The sequence below is a fragment of the Crocodylus porosus genome, unplaced genomic scaffold, assembly GCF_001723895.1.
Source record: "Crocodylus porosus isolate Cpor-Errol unplaced genomic scaffold, CroPor_comp1, whole genome shotgun sequence".
In the NCBI taxonomy this organism is placed as follows: domain Eukaryota; kingdom Metazoa; phylum Chordata; order Crocodylia; family Crocodylidae; genus Crocodylus; species Crocodylus porosus.
Genome location: NW_017728931.1, coordinates 80317979 through 80336605, shown reverse-complemented (window position 1 = coordinate 80336605; position 18627 = coordinate 80317979). Strand labels below are relative to the sequence as shown.

The 18627-nt window shown below is 42.0% G+C and overlaps 2 protein-coding genes across 6 annotated transcripts in view; both read left to right on the top strand.

Moving 5' to 3' along the window:
• RAP1B (RAP1B, member of RAS oncogene family) overlaps positions 1-3978 on the top strand; it is a 38524-nt gene extending 34546 nt beyond the window's left edge. For both annotated transcript variants that reach the window (XM_019543252.1, XM_019543253.1), the window contains one exon: positions 1925-3978. The gene's annotated coding sequence lies outside the window, so the exon portion shown is untranslated. The remainder of the gene's footprint in view (positions 1-1924) is intronic.
• A 6252-nt stretch (positions 3979-10230) lies between these two features.
• Positions 10231-18627, top strand: part of NUP107 (nucleoporin 107) — a 39434-nt gene continuing 31037 nt past the window's right edge. Inside the window, exons 1-6 of one of the 4 annotated variants that reach the window (XM_019543250.1) lie at positions 10231-10322; positions 13745-13830; positions 14937-15026; positions 15314-15429; positions 16959-17094; positions 17503-17606. In XM_019543250.1, the coding sequence (XP_019398795.1) occupies positions 10315-10322; positions 13745-13830; positions 14937-15026; positions 15314-15429; positions 16959-17094; positions 17503-17606 (540 nt within the window). In that variant the 5' untranslated portion in view covers positions 10231-10314. Of the gene's footprint in view, positions 10323-10752; positions 10833-13133; positions 13169-13744; positions 13831-14936; positions 15027-15313; positions 15430-16704; positions 16819-16958; positions 17095-17502; positions 17607-18627 lie in introns of those variants that run through there. The other 3 variants (XM_019543249.1, XM_019543248.1, XM_019543251.1) reach the window with 3 other exon arrangements.

Here is an 18627-nt window from a genome sequence, read left to right as displayed (position 1 = left end):
GCTACTGGGAATTTTAGGGTGGCTATAGCCCTCCAAACTGCTGCTGCTGCCTATGTACCCTGAGTGCAGCCCTGGTCCAGCCTCCCACCAGGAATAGGCTGGTGCAGCCCACAGCGGGCAGCCTGCCCTTGCCCCACACACATCCAGGGGCGACATACCCTCCCCCATGCCTCCCCTTGGGGTACATGCAGCAGCAGGAGCTGCCCAGCCCTCCACATCCCCTGGATGAGCCACCTGCAGCTCTGCCCCATGCCCTGCTCTGGAATCACTTTTGCCGTCCTGGCTGCACAACCCCTGCTCCACTCCCTCTGTCACTGTGGGGCCCTCAATTTGCCTTCCCCATGCCCTTCCCTCCCATGGACTTATAGGCAGGAGTCTACTCTCCAGACTGCCAGGCTGCATTCCTGGCTGCATGCTTGTTGCGAATGCGCACAGCATTTATCAGTAACATTATCATCTAAAAAAAGTCTATTGCCAATTATGTTAATTTTCCTGTTATTGGTGTGACCAATATACTGGTGCACTTCAAAAAATGAATGTGTTCAAAAACCCAGTTTGACAAGACTCTGTGGAACTTCATTCATTCTTGGTTGTAGCCTGTTATCCGTGCAGACAAGTTGCACACCTGTCTTTCTTCTCTTGCATCTTTGGGTGCAGAATTTCACCCATGTGGATTTTGGTGTAGGATTTAGGCCTTGTACTGTGAATTCAAAATGGCCTTGAATTTGGTTTGGCTAAAGTGCTCCACACACCTTCAGTGAGCAAACCACCTGAATTTACTCATAAGCTTTTAGATGAATTTAGTAGTTCTTGTGGTATAAATTCTGCCCTTTGGACCCTGGCCTCTGAGGCCACAGACCTTACTGTCAAATGATGACACTTGAAAACTGCTAATAGGGGTCAGAGACCAGTCAGTGTTCATCATCCTATTATCAGTTCATTTAGTCTTGATGCCAAGTAAATGAACAGAATGTTATGTCCATTTGAAAAGTTGTACCCAGGCTTAGGTAATGAGTTATAAATGAGCATACAATCAGGTGTCTGGATACTTTGAATATTCACATAATTATGGTATGTTGAGGCCGAAGGTAAATTGATATGTAATTAGTGTACCAATTTTCTTCTGATCAACAGTATTTGCATTATCTTCCTTTTTCTAATTACAGTTATAAAGTGCACATTAATGTGCTTATAAAAATGTGTGTTGTCTTTAACCATTATATATACTCATACTTGGAAGAAAATTAAAGCCGGGGGTGGGGGAGGACGCTTTTAAACTAAAACTGTTCGTAATGGTTTGGCTCTTTTTAATAAAACTACTTCAACTACATTTTTGAGTGCCATCAAGTATCTCACTTTTTGTATAACTTTTATAAATATGCCTTCTGTGCTGTTCATTCCAAAATCTACTTAGTTACTATATGGTGGTTTAGGATTTTCACAAGTGAATATTTGTGGCTCTGTATGTGAATGCAAATGAGGTACTTCAGGGGAAATGCACAGCTGTCTTCTAAAGATCTGATCTTCATAGATATGTAAAGAATAGAACTATTTGGATAAAATGGACTTCAGAGATCATCTAGTCCAATCCCCTGTATAGACCCAGGATGAACAAGTATGCTGGGGAGTTGGGAAGAAGCGATGTGGGTACCAGTAACTCAAATAATGTCTGTATCTAATAATGTTTCAAGTAACTCGCACACCACACACACACGATTTTTTTGCTTTGTGTATATCTCTTTGGTCAGTTCCTCTGTAAAGGGGGGAGACTTTTTTTCTGTGGGGGGGAACCCTGACAAAATCACATCAGGAAAGTCTTGGAGATAGGTGTTGAACAATTAAAATGTATTAGTTTTCTTAACTGCAAAACAATATGTCGGTATTCATGTTTTTCTGAGGCTAATTACTTGTTTCACTGTTACAGGTCTGAAGAACTGTTGCCCAATGCAACAGTGCCAGCATTCCAACTTTATTAAACCTACCAACATCATAAATGGACTTTCCTGTGGTGGTACCCTTTAAGAAATGGATGAAAGCTACTACATCAGTTTGCACATTCTAATCACTTTCCAGTGTCACGAGAGATTTTTACTTATAAATATTCTAAATGTATGCAACTGGTAAAACCAGAGCCTACATCCAGTATTACTGATAAGAGACATTGTTCATCCACCAATGTTGTACATGTATGAAAACTATGTACTGTATACTTCAACAATCCCCATACTTTCTATTGGAGAGTACAATAATGTAAATCCTAAAAGCACCACTATTTTAGCATAATAAAAGAAAGTCCAAAGAGCTCCTCTATAGACTACTCCAGATAACTTTGCTTCATCGGTATTTGTAGCTTATTGTAACTTTTTTAAAGAAATACAGGATCATCATCATTGTATTGTACAAAAGCGCTTTGATTAACACAACAGCTATATAGTTTTTTAATTTTAGGAAAAACCTGTGGAGACAGTGAATCTAGTCTTTAAGAGTCCTTTCAGTATAATGTCTGACTAAAGACATGGCCTTTAATATCTGTTGGGAAGGAAATGTCCAGACTTTTCAACCTTTTATTGTATGTTTCCTTTTCCTTGTTTACATAGGGAACAATGTTTATAGTTGTGTGTACAGTGGGGGTCTACAACAAGAAGTGTATATTTTAAAACAATTTTTTAATGATTTAACAATTTTTTGTAAATCATTTTTGGGCTTCTGCAGCTGTAGATTCTCACTGTGAATTCCCTTGCTTGCTCATGCATAAGTGTATTTGCAATACCAAATATACAGGTTTAGTACTTTTGCCTGTTAGTGATTGTTTTACATGTGTAACGTTTTGGTTGAGATGTTAAATGGTGGAAGAGTACTGTGGATGTGAATGTGGGAAGTAATTTTAATCATGTGTAATTGGTCACAGGGCCTAAGTTGCAGTACTTAACTTTTGCTGATTTTATTTAACAATGCCTTGTTGCTTTGTATGCATTAACGTTTGGGTGTAAAGATTGTGTGTATATCCAACAGGGAGCCACAGTATTTAAATTGACCAACCTAATGTTACAACTGCTTTGAGGTGGCCAAATGTAAACTAAAAGCCTTAATTAAAGTGGTGCAATTTTGTATGACTTAGCATCAGTAGTTCAATAAATTTGGATTGCCATGCAAGGGCTTGCATTACAGTTATCTACTACTTGAATGCTTTGTGTAGTGTTTTAACAGCGCTAGTAAATATTACATCCTCTCTCTAAATACAATTGAGAGCAGAGCATCTTGCACAGTGTGGATTCATACATCTGAGACCAAAAGAGGCTCTGGCCTCGTATTCACGAAGCTAGACCTAACAGTTCCTCCAGTTTAACATACAGGTAAGTAAAAGCTCTTTGAAGAAATACCTCATTAGGTGAAAGACTAATCCTGGTTAGTTGCCAAAATACTAGCAGTAGCACAAAATATTAGCAACTTCCACTTTTTTAAGCATTCCCTTTGGGGCACAGATTTTTTTCTAGAGGAAGCTGTATATAGAAAGTGTATATGGGGCTTTTGGTATTGTTTTAATGATTAATTAGTGATGGGTTGGGGGTACTTGAAGTGTATTGCCTATTACTACTGTTTTGACTTGACTTTACTTTATGGAATGTTTTTCTTTTTATAACAAGATCAGTTAGCTTGTTACTGCTAGTGAGAAGGTATGACTAGCTTTTCAAAAGCTGGCCAATATGATCTGCCATACTTGTGAAAGTATAAAATGGACCTTAAAAGTTCCAAAATTTAACACTAAAGGGAGCATTAGCACTATTTTTTCCCATACTTAAAGGATTTTTTGTGTTGAATATAGTTTCAGTTTTACACACACAGGCATGCACACATACAATAAATTTTATTTCATAAATTAATCTTGCAGTAAAGTTTTGTAATGTGGGAGGTTATGGTGACCTTCAAACTGAGTTCTGAGAGTCTTGCTGGAAACTCAAGTTTGGTCTTGGTGGGGGGCGGGGGAAGGGAATTCTGATCCTTCCTGTCATCGCTTTAAAGGAAAAATGTGCTCTATTGGCTGTATCAAGGTAGAGCCTTTGGTAAATGCAGCATAATCAGCTTGGATAAAAATCTGAGCTGATTATGAATCTTTGAATTCTAGAATGAACATCTCAGCAGCAGTATTGACTGTAGTTGCTCAGGAAGCATCCAACTTCAGTGGATTCTTGTGAAGGGGAAAAGAACTGGTATACATGAAGGGTCACACAAACAGCTGGCAAGTAGTGGAAGTATTAACTGTATATAGACCAAGTGTCATTTAAAAAAAACAAAAAGCAATTGTATCTTGTATATCACCTCTCTGATGCTGAGCTTACTCCCAAATATGGGTAAAATGATGACTGCCTGTTACCCAGGTCATAGACTTAGTGAAGTCCTGTAGTACTGTGTATGCCTCCTATAGAGGAACCTTTCATAAGCAAAACCTGGTAGACTTGAGGACACTACTTCAGCAATTAGGGAAGCCACTTAAGGAAAGACATTGAGGGAGTGGCAGCAATGGAGATCAAGTAACAATGTGGGAGAGACCACTGTCACTTGAGGAAATAGAAAACAATTGTAGTTGTCTTTTGTTCCTGGAATGTTGTTGATGGTTTGTTCAATGTGAAAGGAATTACTACGTTTTCATGAATTAAAGCATCATGAACTGTGTGTGTGTGTGTGTGTGTGTGTGTGTGTGAGATGAGGTTCCTTTTATATTTAACCTGTTTGGTTAGCAAACTTGGAAGGAAGCATTGAAAGACCTTGAAGGAAAGGTCCAAGGTCAGACTTACTTCTATGTAAGAATTTAACATTTTTGAAATACAATAAAAGGTGTAAGGCAAACATTTTTCTGCATCTGTTTAAAAAAGGGCATGCTATTGGTTAACAGTGTAGTAATATATTGCAGCAAGTACACTTTGGGAATATAGATTGCCTTATCTTTCTTTTCATTTCATCTTTTTTCCATGGGATTGGTGAAGGAACCAAAATCTGCTCTCAGAAGAAACAAGGTTTTATGTTGGGTCTTAAAAATGCAAGCTTCTCACTAGCCTTTGAAGGTTTTTTCCACCCAGCAAATATAAGAACTGTATGTAGTTTTGCTAGTTCATGCACTTGATCATCATTAAATGTTTGCACTGAAATCTGGCATTCTTTTTTATATGCTACTGTGTGGAGTTATTTATATATAGACAATAGTAGGCAAAAGATACTGAGCTGAAAATTGGTTACACTCTGGAATTTGCATGTCTGTCACGTTATTTTTTTTAATAAGTTTCTTAAGGTTTTCTCTAAAAGATACTATTCACTGGCCAAATGTATAAAGACATTCCTCTTTAAAAGCAGAATCTGAGTGTCAGCTTCCTCCCAAACTCTGCCTTTACCTTGGGGGAGTCACTGAGTCCCAACTCTGAATATTTCTGTTTTACATCTTGTAAGGGTGTTTTGAAACTTAATTTATAAAATGGCTTCAAATCCCTAACTTCATAGATTTCATAGATATTAGGGCTGGAAGGGACCTCGGGAGATCGAGTCCAGCCCCCCGCCCAAAGGGCAGGAAGTCAGCTGGGGTCATAGGATCCCAGCAAGATAAGCATCCAGTTTACTCTTGAAGGTGTTCAGAGTAGGTGCTTGAGCCACCTCCGATGGCAGACCGTTCCAGACCTTGGGGGCTCGGACAGTAAAGAAATTCTTCCTTATGCCCAGCCTGAAACAGTCTCGCAGTAGTTTATGACTGTTTGACCTCATCATCCCTTGGGGCGCTCTGGGGATCAAACGTTCTCTCAGATCCTGATGGTCACCCCTGAGCTTGCACTTTTCCAGGCTAAAGAGCCCCATGGCTGGAAGACCTCACCACTTGAAACAAGTAATTTCAAGTAAAACAGTACCTAGACTTGAGGAGAAGTACCACAAAGTTGAATGCTCATTTGATATTTGAAGCTCGATTGATATTTTTGCCTTTAAAAGGAGGTGGAAAAAGCTTGAGAGAGTTCTGGATAGATCAGTAGGTTTCTGTCTTGCTTATGGATTGCATCTGTGAATTGCTGTTGCAAGTCGTGAGATTTAGAGATGATAACTACAATCTGGGGAAGACTTAAATTAAGTAGTATAGATACAAATCCTAAATTACTGGTGCTTTGCAAACCTTACTGCACTTTTTTTTTTTTTTTTTAGAGTTGGAAGCTTTTCTTCTCTTGTAATTGAGGCCAAGCCTCTCTCCTCCAATCCTCATCCCCTAGACCCCCAGTGGTTACTCAGTCTGAATTAAAGTTTCTTTTGTTTTTTCAGTTGAAACCTGTCTGTCTGAGCAACGCTACGCTATTCCTCTTTGAAAAAGAAAAATTGGATAGTCTGTATGCAGGGGTGTGTGGGTAATATTTTTCTTTCAATTGTAATGCAGATGTAGCTAAGCATGAAGATGCATAAAAATCCTTGAGCTTCCATCCAAACTTTTTTTCCAAAGAATTTCATACATGAATGACAACAGTCTCTAGACCTTTGTGTCCAGCTTGTTTAGAGAATAGGAACAGGAAAACTGGAGTGAAAGCAACTTAAACTTCAAAGAACTACAACTGTATATACCTGAAGGCATATCTAACAAGATTAGACAAACAGAACTCTTAATCAAATTCAGTTCTTATACCTGCAGTTGGTCTACCTCAATTACTTAATTTGCTTTTCTCTTTTTAGTGAGTGTGCCATGGTCAAGTTGGATTTTTTTTTTGTTTTTGTTTTAAAAAACCTATTCAATTTTTTTTTAATAACATACTTAAAATTGTAAGATTCCATGATTTCTTACTTCTTCTCTCTTCCAGGTTGGGTAGAAAAATGAAATGGCACAGCTGAGTCCATTTGTACTCTGATTTCAAATTTGTGTTGCACTGTGGGTTTTAAACCCTGTAGTAAATCTTCATTTTGTTTTGTATGTGGTTGTCTTCATACAAATGTTTAAATAGCTACAGAATCCATTCTTGTAGCCTTAGTTTCATTAAATTCTAAAATTTTTTTGGTAATCTAAGACCTGGATAAGATGAGGACCATCTTTCCACTTTCTTTGGGGCTAGTTTGTATCAGTGCTGTTTTAAGTTCTTCTGCTGAAACAGTATGGTAAAGGGGCAGAATCACAGACTAAGCAAAATGACTAGCATTTAATTCCATGCTCCTGTAACACATTCAAAGAGGAAGCTCTGCAGAGTGCAGAATTGCAGTTTCAGTATTTTCTACTTTCACTGCCACCACTGTTTGAAAGGACCATAGCTGAACTAAAGTTATTGGGAAATAAACTTTTTCCAAATGCAGTATCTCTGCCTGCCTATTAAAAGATCTGTGTCTGATTTTAAAATGAAATTGCAGTTGTAGTTATTTCCTCCTGTGTTCAGTGTAACTGAACTTTTCATGTACTTTTTAACCACATCATACATAATTCCTTAAGTCCTAGAAGGAAGTTGATCAGTTGCTTCAGTCATGCTGGGTATATTCAAGAATAAAAGCTTCTATTCTTCTCTACAAAAACACAGTAATATTTCAGGTGAAAGAGGAGTATGCATTTCAATCCCTGAAACTCCTAGTTACATTAAATCCCTATGTTTTATATTGGGCACAACGAAGCTTCCTTCTCTTCTCCCTCCCCCCACTACCAAATGATTGTTCTACAGTTTAAGAAAATAGAATTTTTAGTCTAGCACAGCATGTTACTTCTCCAATTTATAAAGAACTAGGAAGGCTGCCCCACTGACCTCTGTTAACACCTAAGAGTAGTAGGCTTGTGAGCCAAAATCCAGATTGCTGGGTTCTCCTACTTTCTATATTGTGTAAATGAAAGAGCAGAAATGATTTTAAAATAAAGTTGGCACATTCACTTTCTTTCACTAGTATAGGACAATATATTAGTTTAGAATCTGACATTACAAGCTGTTGACAGTATATCATTTGGAAGGGGAGGGTGGTAAGACCTTGCACCCTACTGACTGCCAAGAGTAAGGGAAGCAACATGGATGTGCCTATTGCTTGTTTGTTCTCGAGGCAGTTCAAGTAAATGTTTTGCTTTGCTAGTTCTCCTGTGTTCTTGTATGATGGATTTCTTACTGTTGGTTTTTAATAATCATTTTAATGGCTTTTTTAGGGAGAGAGCAGGTATTTTTCTTACAACTCGTGAATTGTTAAAGCAGGGGTGGGCAAAATGGGTGATCTGGCTAGCAGCTGGACTCCATTTCCCAGCAGCCCTTGCCTGTGCGGCTGGGGCTAGTCTCTGGACACCCCAGGAGCAGCTGTGCTGTGATGATGGGAGGCCAGGGTTTCCATGGAGACCAGCACTGGCAGGGTGCAGAGCTGCTCTGGAGCTGGGCTGGGATCTTTCGGCAGTGACAACGTGATCTGCACCATGCATGCCCTGGGCTGGGGTGTGTAGGTAGAGGGTCATGGCTCTACCCAAGCTCTGGATCAGGCCCTCACTGCCAAAAGATCCCAGCTCTGCTCCAAAGCAGCAATCTGCCCTGCCAGCAGGGGAGGTGCTGCGGGTGGGGCTTGGAGCGGCTGGAGCAACCCCTCAATTCCCCACAGCCACCCCTCCCAAGGGGGCTTCCTCCATTGCCCACCCTACACAGGTGGCAGCAGCTGAGCCTGCCCTGCTTATGTAGTACAGTCTCCCCACAACTCCACCAGAAAGCAACTGGCACTGTGGCTGCCTGCCAGTGCTGCTGGGGCTGGTCTCCATGGAAACCCTGGCCCCATGCTATGGGGGTAACTGCTGCTGGGTTCTCCACGGAAACTGGCTCCAGCCACTGGGCAGGGGCTGCTGGGAAAGAGAGTCCACTGCTGGCTGGATCTGGCCCATGGGCTGGACTTTGCCTGCCTGTGTTAAAGCCTTATTTTCATATGGTGTAAGACAAACATGAATTCAGATAGGTGCCCCAGATGGCTCAAAACCCCTTTTGTGCATCTAGTCCTGAAATGTACTGGCATAATTGTGGGTAATCCTTATCTATGGAAAATTGGTCTGATTTGAATTACTTGGAACTAACTCCTGGGATTGTCCACTAGCAATGATAAACTATTATCTGGTAGGTGTAACTAAATAATGTAAAAAAAAAATTCCTTATTTACTGTGCTTAAGGACAACCAAGCATAGTTCAGGTGCTTATGGCTGAACTAAATTTAAAGAAAAAGGAAAAAAAATGCAAAAAGGTAGAAAGGGGAAGGTCTCTGTTCAGTGCCAAATAACCAATGGGGGCAGATGGGGATGGACAGGGGAGAGTGGAGGGTTGCCTTCCTTTGCAGAGTTGGGGTATGGCCCTCTTCCCCAGATCTCTTGAGCCTATATTTTTTTTCAATGCTTGTAAATGTTGACAATGTTTTACAGAACTAGGATGTTGGCTGCTTTACTGTAGGATGTTGGGTGATGCCAGAAGCCCCCATGCATCCGGCCTTCTCTAGGATCCTGTCCATAAAGGGATGATGTATCATCTTCACACCTGTGCTCCCCTTGTTCTGCTGCAATAACGTTAGCCACCTGGCCCATCAGAGTGCAAGCTTCTGGGCCTCTTGTGGGCTGAGATCGAGTTGGGGCACCTAAATTCTAAGCCCTCTGGCCTTGGGCCTGCACTAGGATGCCTGCCAGTAGACTTGGAAGTACCTGAATTCCTGGAGTGAGAGCCTGAGACAGAGGATGCTCGCTGGTTGTAGCATCATGCATGGTGTTTTGAAGGGATTGAGTTCTGCCTGCTCCCTCAATGGGGTTTTCAGAACGATTTGAGTTCTGCTCCATTAGTATGATTTGGCTGACTTGACCTGGAACGCGAAATATACTAATTTAAAAAAAAAAAAATCAGGGTACAAGCCTGTGCCTGTGCCAAGGAAGCTATGCTGCTCGAGGAGCTCTGAGTGCAAGATGCGCTGAAGTTTGCAGGCAGAAGTGACACAGGGAGAGACCCCACCCCAGGCCCTGTCTGTTCCCAGAGGCGGGCGCGCCCCAGCACCGTTTCCTGCTCAGGCCTGATGCCTGCCGCAAGACTCGCTTGCGAGAAGCACTAAGCTTCACCGACAGCCCCGGCAGGCCGCAGAAGAAAGGCGCGCCCCGCCCCGCCCCTTGCGCCGCGGTGGGGGACGAAGCACGCCCGAGCCACCGCAGGCTAATGTGCGCATGCGCACACCCACAGCTCTGCCCGTCCATCGCAGGCAGCAGTGCGCAGGAGTACGGCAGGGGGCGCATGCGCCTTCCGTGCGCGGCGCCAGAGCGTGGGGTCACCTTCCGGTGGCGGGCGGGTACTTCCGGAAAGCGGGAAGGCTCAAGTAGCGGCTGTGGCCGGGGCCGCTAGCATGGATGGGTAAGTGTCCACGCTTCCCCCATTCCCATTCCCATTTCCTAGCTAGCGCCGGGTGGAGGCTGGCAGGGGCTCCTGTGCCCGATGCGCTCAGGGCGGAAGAAGGTGCTGGCTGCGCCGTAGCTGTCTCCCTGGCTTGGGCTGCTGGCTGCTCTGGCGCGGCCTCTCAGAGCTTGTGTCGGAGGCCTTCGCTTGGTCGCTTGTCCGGTGTTGCTTGTGCGCCGGCTCCAGGAGCTTGCGGAGGGGCAGTGCCGGCTCTCGTATGGCGCCTCCGCCGCAGAGCCGCCCTCCTTGAGCGGACTGACAGTGGGGCCGCGGTATTGGTAGCTCGTTCCCGGTCTGGGCGAGAGCCGCCGACACCGCCGGTTTCCTAACCAAACAGCAGGGCGCCCTGTCGGCGGGCATTGCCTCTCCTTGTGCTGGCGGGAAGTGCCCTCCTTGTTCACACATGCACTGTCTTGCTAGTCTGCATTTGTTGACACCCTGTGTTTCGGTGCCCCTTAGCGCTAGGAGGTACATGTGGGAGGGAAGGAAATGTGTTGAAGAAGGAGGGTGGTGTCCTGAAAGCAGCATCTCTAGGAGACTTGCATTGAGGCAGGTGTACAGTTGAAGAAAGGGGGAGTGAGAGCTCTGCAGGAGGACAGGAGCAGGCGTAGTAGCAATGTGGTATTCCTGAATGCAATGGGAGCAGGACTGTGGTGTCATTTGGGAAAGGTTCAGAAAAAAGCTACGAGTGATTACATTGAAAGGGTTGAAACTGGCTGTGAGGCTAGGTAGTGCACTTGCCAGGCTAGGTGACTAGCTCTGAGTGCAAGTTGCACCCAGAAACTATTAATGGATGGCACTGAGTCAACACAACAGAAAGTGACCAGTGGCATCCCTCGGGGTTTGGTGCTCAGACTAGTGCTTTTCAGCATGTTCATCAGTGATTTGGATTTGTGTGTTAAAAGCAGACTGGCAAAATTCGTGGATGACACCAAATTATGGGGGAGCTCAGTCACGCTGGAGGACAGGCTAGGGATATAGGACAGGTCTGGACAGGCTTGCAAGGTGAGTGGATCAAAACCTGATGATGTTTAACACTGAGAAATGTAAAGCGCTCCATCATTATTGCATGGAGGAATAATCCACAACACACTTACAGGCTTGACAGTGCTATACTTGCCAGCACCATAGCTGAAAGAGATCTGGAGGTTGTAACAGAGCCACCAATGCAATGCTGTAGCTGACAGAGCAAATCAAATATGAGCACGCATCTACTGATGTATCTCAAGTAAGACTAAGGCTGTTCTCCTCCCGCTCTACTCAGCCTTGGTGAGACTAACTGGAGTACTGTGTCCAGTTCTGGGTGCCACACTTCAAGAAGGGTGGGGAGAAGCTCAAGATTGTCCAAAGAAGGTCCCCATGCATGATTAGAGGTCTAGAGAGCAGGTCATACAAGGAAAGGCTGGACAACATGAGACTGTTCAGCCTGAAGAAAAGAAGACTTAGAGGGGCCTTGGCAGCCTCAGTATATTGGGATGCACAGCCAGGGGCTGGGGGAGCACCTGTTCACCAAGGCACCCTCAAGGAGAAGACAAGAAACAACGGACACAAACTGGTTGAAGATCGTTCGTGATTGGACATAAGGAGAAACTTCTTCACCATTGAAGTCTCCAGGGTCTGGAACAGACTCCCCCCAGAGGTGGTACAGTCACCTACCCTGGAGACCTTAAAAAAACGATTTGACATGCACCTTGCTGGGGTCATCTGACCCTGGCAGTCTTTCCTGCCCAAGTGCAGGAGGGCTGAACTCAATTATCTTGTGAGGTCCCTTCCAGCCCCTAACATCTATGAATCTATGAAAAACTGCCAGGGGTTTTAACGAGGGTTGAAAAAAAAGTGTTATCGGAGTTCAGTTTATTTTTTTTTATACCAGAGAAGGCAATGAGGTTAGTGCTAGCAGGGAAAGAGCTTTTGAGTGTACACATGCCTTGTAGAAAAAGCCACAAGGAGGCATGAGGATCAGAAGTTGGGAGCTCACATAGCTTCAACTAGAAACGAGGTGCACATTTTTAAGAGGGTAACTAACCAATGGTACAACTTATCTGCAGATATAGGGTAGTCTGTCACGTGACATCTTTAAATCAAAGTGGGGTATCTTTCTAAAGGAATGTAGTTGGGGCGGGGGGGTGTCATTGTAGGGTGGATCTGGTTTGCATAGCTGTGTCATCTGGCATATGGTGCTCCTGAAGGGGTTGGGAACTTGGGGGTGAGCAGGGATGAGTCCTGCCCCTGAATTCCAGAGTATGAAGTCCCACTGGGAATGTGTTTTGGCAGGGTGAGCAACAGATGTATTAAGCTTTGATTCCCTGAAATGTCTGAGCCTCTGCATAAACTGCCTATTTAATGTCACCACTGCTTTGCCCTGCTGCTGGAGATCTGGATCCAGCCTGAGAGGAGTGCTGCAATCCAATCTAGCTGGGGGTGATGTGGGGGAAATGAACCAATCAACTTTGATAGCCCTGCTATAGTTCAAACAAGCTGAGCACTTGGAGCAGGAATTGCTGTGGGAGTTCCTTAGGTCTGTGTTATACAGGAGTGTCATGGTGTGGAGGCTGGTCTCTTCAGGCCTTTGAACTTACTCATTTAAGTGAAGTTCCAGTTTCCTCTGTGCATAAAAGTTGATTCTTTGGATTCTGAAGCTTTCCACAGAGTCCTTACAAATATAGCGTATTTGGGGGTCTATATGCAGTTATGCATTTCACAAGCATTTTGCTGCATGGGAAAGCTAAATCTGCCCTTCTCCCTAGCACAGGTCAACTTCATGGGCCAAAGATCAATCAAAATATGTGGGTAAAGAATCAAAGGTGTGCGATCACTTCATTCTTTATTTTAAATATTATGTCTCTCAAACTCATTATGTGATTTGTTTAAACTTTTTCAGAAACATTCTGTTCTCATGTAAAATCAGCTAGTATTAGAACTTCAGCATAAATGTTAACGTTTGTCAAGGGTCTTAGTTAAAATTGGACTAGCTGTGGGAGGGACTACTGCGTATCTGTTAGAATATTTCCCCTGGAGTTAGTTACTTCATATTTGTAGAGTAACCTTTTCAGCACTGTGGAGAACTTGTTTCTTCTCAAACATTTCCCTCTTCCTTTAACTTAAAGGACATTGCTGGATAGAAACAAACACAAGAGGGTTTTTTTTTTGTTTTTTTTTTTGGAGGGGGGAAGAGAGAGGGTTGTTTTGAGAAAATAGTTTCTTTTTAATTTCAGTCTACTGGCTACACTTATTTTCCTTTCTAAAGTATTATTTGAGAGTAGTTATTGGTCATACAATCCAATTAGCAAAAGAAAATAGAATTATTCTCCCATAGTTCATCCTACTTAAATCTGTTTGTTTACTTGTATCTGTTTGTTTACTCCATTTCTGTTTTGTAGGACTGATTTTGGAAATGTGGCATCCCCACAAGATGCGGAGATGACCAGGCCTGCTCGAAAACAGAGTTCTCAAAAAAGAGTTTCTAGTATCCTTTCTCTGTCAGGGTTTTTGTATGTTTGTGAAACCCTTAATATTCTGACTGCACCATGGAATAGTTATTTTTTCTTGGTTTTGGCTTATAGCAATTATGGGCGCTCATGAGATCTAGTTAATTTTCAACTGCTGTAGAGTACTATATTCCTTGAAATTATGCAAATTTGAAATAGCACTAATATGAAACTTGCATTTTCTTGTCCTGTTCATTCATAATATAAAGGAACATCACTAACTTTGAAATATCACTCACTAATTTTGAAATACCACTTCTAAGAACTTTAAATCTACTGTTCAAAAGTAGTGTGTGTCTACTGGTGAAAGATTACATAGTACAAACAATCCCTCTGTTGGACTTAGGCTCTCAACAGCATTTGTATTTTGTTATTTTTACTGTATCCAACATATAGCCAGTTTTTCCTAATTTTTGTGCGTCTGTCAAGCTGAAAGGGGTAGAAAAAATTAGTAGTGATAATTCGGAGTAACACCTGGAACGTTTTAATTCTGACTTTTGTATTATTATTTTTAAAATTTTTCAACATTATTAGAAAATTTGGGGGTTTTGATTTAGCAAATTAATATAATTGACTATGGAAATGGATATGTCAGTGTTTCATTTTCAAAATGGCTATTTTATTACTAAAATAATTTTGTATAAATTTAATGAATGTGGTAGTAATTTTCCGATTTTGATGGTAAAGAATTCTAGTGTGTCTGTTCTTTCTGTTACTTTCTGGAACTAATGCAAAATTAGCTTAAAATCCTGGTTACAGAGCAGCTTCCTGCCCAGCTGCACACCCTGCCAGTACTGCATGGAAACCCATGGCCCTGCTGCTCCTGGAGTCTCCATGGAATCCAGCTGCAGCAACACGAGCAGGGGCTGCTAGGCCATGGGGTCCGTTGCAGGCCCAATGCAGCCTGCAGGTTGGAATATGCCCGCTCCTGGGTTAGATGTACATACCTGAAGTGCTTTGCAATTTTTCTTTAATGCTAGCAGCAGAGATGATTTGCTTATCTGATAAAGTATTTCAGTAGTAGTTCTGTTATTAGTAAATATGAAACAAAGTTTAGGAGACTTTTTCTTAACTTGTTCATCAGGTCTTGCATCTTTGGATGACAGGCCTGGTAGTGCAACACCAAAGAACCAATTGGTTCCCCAAACTCCGGTATCATTATTTCGTCACCCCTGTAAGAATCCTTCTTTTTCTCCTTTAATGTGTAATTCCATGTATGGATTACTTGCAGTTTGTGATTCTACACGCATTGTTTTACTTCTTTATATATAAAGTTTGCTGGAGCTGATATTCTCTTTCTGTTCAAGCCTCCTCTCAACATCCAGAAAGTTAATAGAGAATAATTTGGGAGAGAAACTGGTTCACCTTTTTCCACAGTTAATTACTTTTAATCTTGGTTACTAATCGTAGGAACTCCCTAGCAAAGCACTCTGGCTTTTAACATTTTTTTTTACTTTTCAGTTACTTCACAAACTCGAAGTTCCATGAAGCAGCCAGATGTATCCACCTTCCTGGGAACAGTAGGGAAATCTCCTCAACTTATGCAGACTACTGGATTGTATGGCAATATGTCTATGGTATGCAGGTTATACATCATGTTCTCCCTTCTTTGTTCCTATGAATCTTAAAAATGGTAGAAGTTCCTAGTGTTTTAAACCTAGCTTGACATAAGCAGAAGGTGCAGTTAATTGCATATCAGCTGCATAATTATGGCATATGAATGGTCTTCGGTTGATGCTTTGAGAAATAAGGGTTTTAGAGTGGTATTTTTATTTTATTTTATGTTAATTTAGTACTCCCAGAACTAAAAGTAAATTGGGGTCATAGATTTGTTGCAAGACACTTGATTTTGCTTGTTATGCTCCCCCAAAATGTATGATTTAATAATATTTAGTTAAATTTAACAAGAAAAAAATAGAAGTGTTGAACCTTTAAAAATGTTACATTTTCACTTAACCTTCCTTACCATCCTTTTCTGCTTGTATTCACCTTTTCAAAGCTACAGCCTGCCCCACACCATACAGAACTAGGGTACCATGCTCCACCGCCCTCCCAGGGTGCAAGCAGTGGCAGGAGCTGCCCCCACCCCATGAGCCACGCCTCAGTCCTGCATGCACCATTCTCCCCCTTCCCGCCCCGCAGCTGGCAACACCTACCCCCTCCCTCACCACGGGGGTTGATCTGCCCCTCCACACCCCTTCCCTCCCAACTTACCAGCTGGAGGCAGCTCTTCATGCTGCTGGCTCTACTCCGTGCTGTGGCTGTGTGGTGCACAGGCATTTATTGGCCCTATCAGGCTGATATCAGATGTAGACACTTTTCTTTATATCTGTTCCAATCCGATATTGGACTGATGTAGCAGTACACCTCTACTGTTAAGGAACTAAGTCTGAGAGGTGATGTCTTTGCTACTTTTGGTCAACTTGCTGCTATGTCATCTGGGCAAGTTAACAAGGTGTTCCCTTAGCTTTTTTATTTTTTTTTAAATATTTCTATCATAGCTGTAAATTTAAACCCAAATAACTTGCATAATCCATTTCTGCATGCTCCCTTTTATTTTAAAGGTATTCTAATCTGACTATAATATGATCTTTTATAATCATTCTGAGAGACTTGAAACCCCCTAATGAAAAGTTCCGGCTTAGATAAATTCTGCTTACATCATTTTTTATCTTTGTTCTTTGGGGTCTTCCTTCCAACACTTGGTTTGCAAGCAACTTATAAAAGTTGAAATGATTCTGCCTTCTCCTACCTGTGTTGGACACCATAGGACTTTCAACCAGGTTGAGGAAAGCACAAAAGGGTCCGGGGGGGCGGTAAGTAATGTGTGTTAAGCTCAGGAGTCAAATACTGCACCCTTCATACAAGAGACAAAGATCTTGCTGGTTTAACCTGAATAAATGAAGTTGAATCTTCTATCACATCTACTTGTACACTTTAAGAAGCGTGTGTGTCATGTCTAAAAGGTGATCAATTCATTCTTCATTTCAAGTTCTACTCTGCTTATGGCTACAAGAGCTAATAATAGGCTGGAGTTAGGCTTATGACAGTCTGAGATTTCTTTTTTTTGTTTATTTTCCTTTTGCTGTTCTGTGTTGTTTTTTAGATGGATGAGAGTAATTGGACAGTTGCACTCACACCTCACCGTACAGGAATGTTTGCAAACTTGGACTTGTCCAATATGACTGAAGATATCACAATGAGTGCTGTGCTGTTGCGTGAAGATGATCCTGGAGAAGCTGGTGAGATGACTTGGAGTTTTCATTAAAAAGCTAAGCGTAGCATTTTTGACTGTGGCATGCTGACCTGTGTGTTCTCTTTCCTTCATTTTCCTCGTTCTGCTGCTTGTTGGTGAGAGAGCTCCTAAAGTCTCTTACCCAGTTAATAGAACTTTGTGACTCTTTAGTGTGAGCAGTTAATGTTCTGTGCAACATGGGTCACAGGCAGTTGATGACAATTCATGTTGGCATTGTTTGCATTTTACTTTCTCTTGTTATGTTGGATAACTTCTGCAAGTCGTATTTCATTGTAAAATGGACTTTTGAACTTTCATGGGAAGTTGAGACTTTAAATTTCCCTGTGAAAAATGTTTTTCCTATGGCATTCTGATGTGCCTCTTGTTCTTTTTCTTTTTTTTTAATGTGTTGTAGCTACAATGAGCATGTACTCGGATTTTCTGCATTCCTTTTTGAAGCACACTTCAACTACAGTCTTTGAACTTGTAGAAGAATATGAGAATATTTGTAACAGTCAGGTAATTTGTTTGAAATGTTTTCACCACACTCCTTTCCAGAAACTGGCTGCCGAAACTAGGAATTTGTTTTCTTTCAGTTAAGAGGTCGCTGTACTTAGGATTGATCCCCAAAATCTGACAGCTGGATATACCACATTTACATGGATGTAAGATGACCCTGATTATAAGACGGCCCTCTAATATATAGATTCCATATAGGGAAAATGCTATAGATTTGTTATAATTTTCCAAATATAGCATCTAATTATTGGAGGTTAGCCCTGAATGTTTCTTTTCCCACTTCTACAGCCCAGAAAAATAAATATGGAAGGTCAGGTAGCCCCTTGCCCACTGCCACTCCCCCAGCTTCTTTGCCTTGAAGCCCTTTCCCCTTCTTTACTGTCAGACCCTGGTCTCTCTGAGCACACGGAAGTGAAATGTGAATTTGAAAATGCTGACCTTGAAATAAACATACCTGTAGTAATTTGCACATAGGCAAATTGTTACAGGTACCCATAGACTTAGTTCATCCAGAATTTTTGCAGTTTACCTTTTTTGAGACTGCTGCAAGTTTTAGCACAGGTACTTCATAAACATAGTTTTAAGCAGCGTTCTTGTACTTACTCATATATAGTACAAACCGTGCATGATGTTAGTTCAAACCTAAAAGGCTCATGGTTTACTGTGTCAATCATTGGGCTGGGCCTTGGCAGTCACCAGCATTTCAAGCCATGGTGGCTTCACAGCTCGGCACCATTCAGTGTGTGTATACTCCACCTCCCCACCCACCCACACAAAGACTCTAATGTGCTAATTAGCCCCCCACTCATGACCATTTATAGTCCTGCTTAGTGTTGGCTGCATTTAATCAACTTGGTTTTCATTCTTGAGCAAATGCTGCTTTTGGCATCAGTTAAATGATACAGTGTATTTAATAAGGTTTTCTTGTATGCTGCTATAAGACGAGGAGCTTTTTTCCCCATTTGCTGATTAGGGAATAAAACTTCATCTTGTCTTCACGTAAATACAGTAACTTTATGAC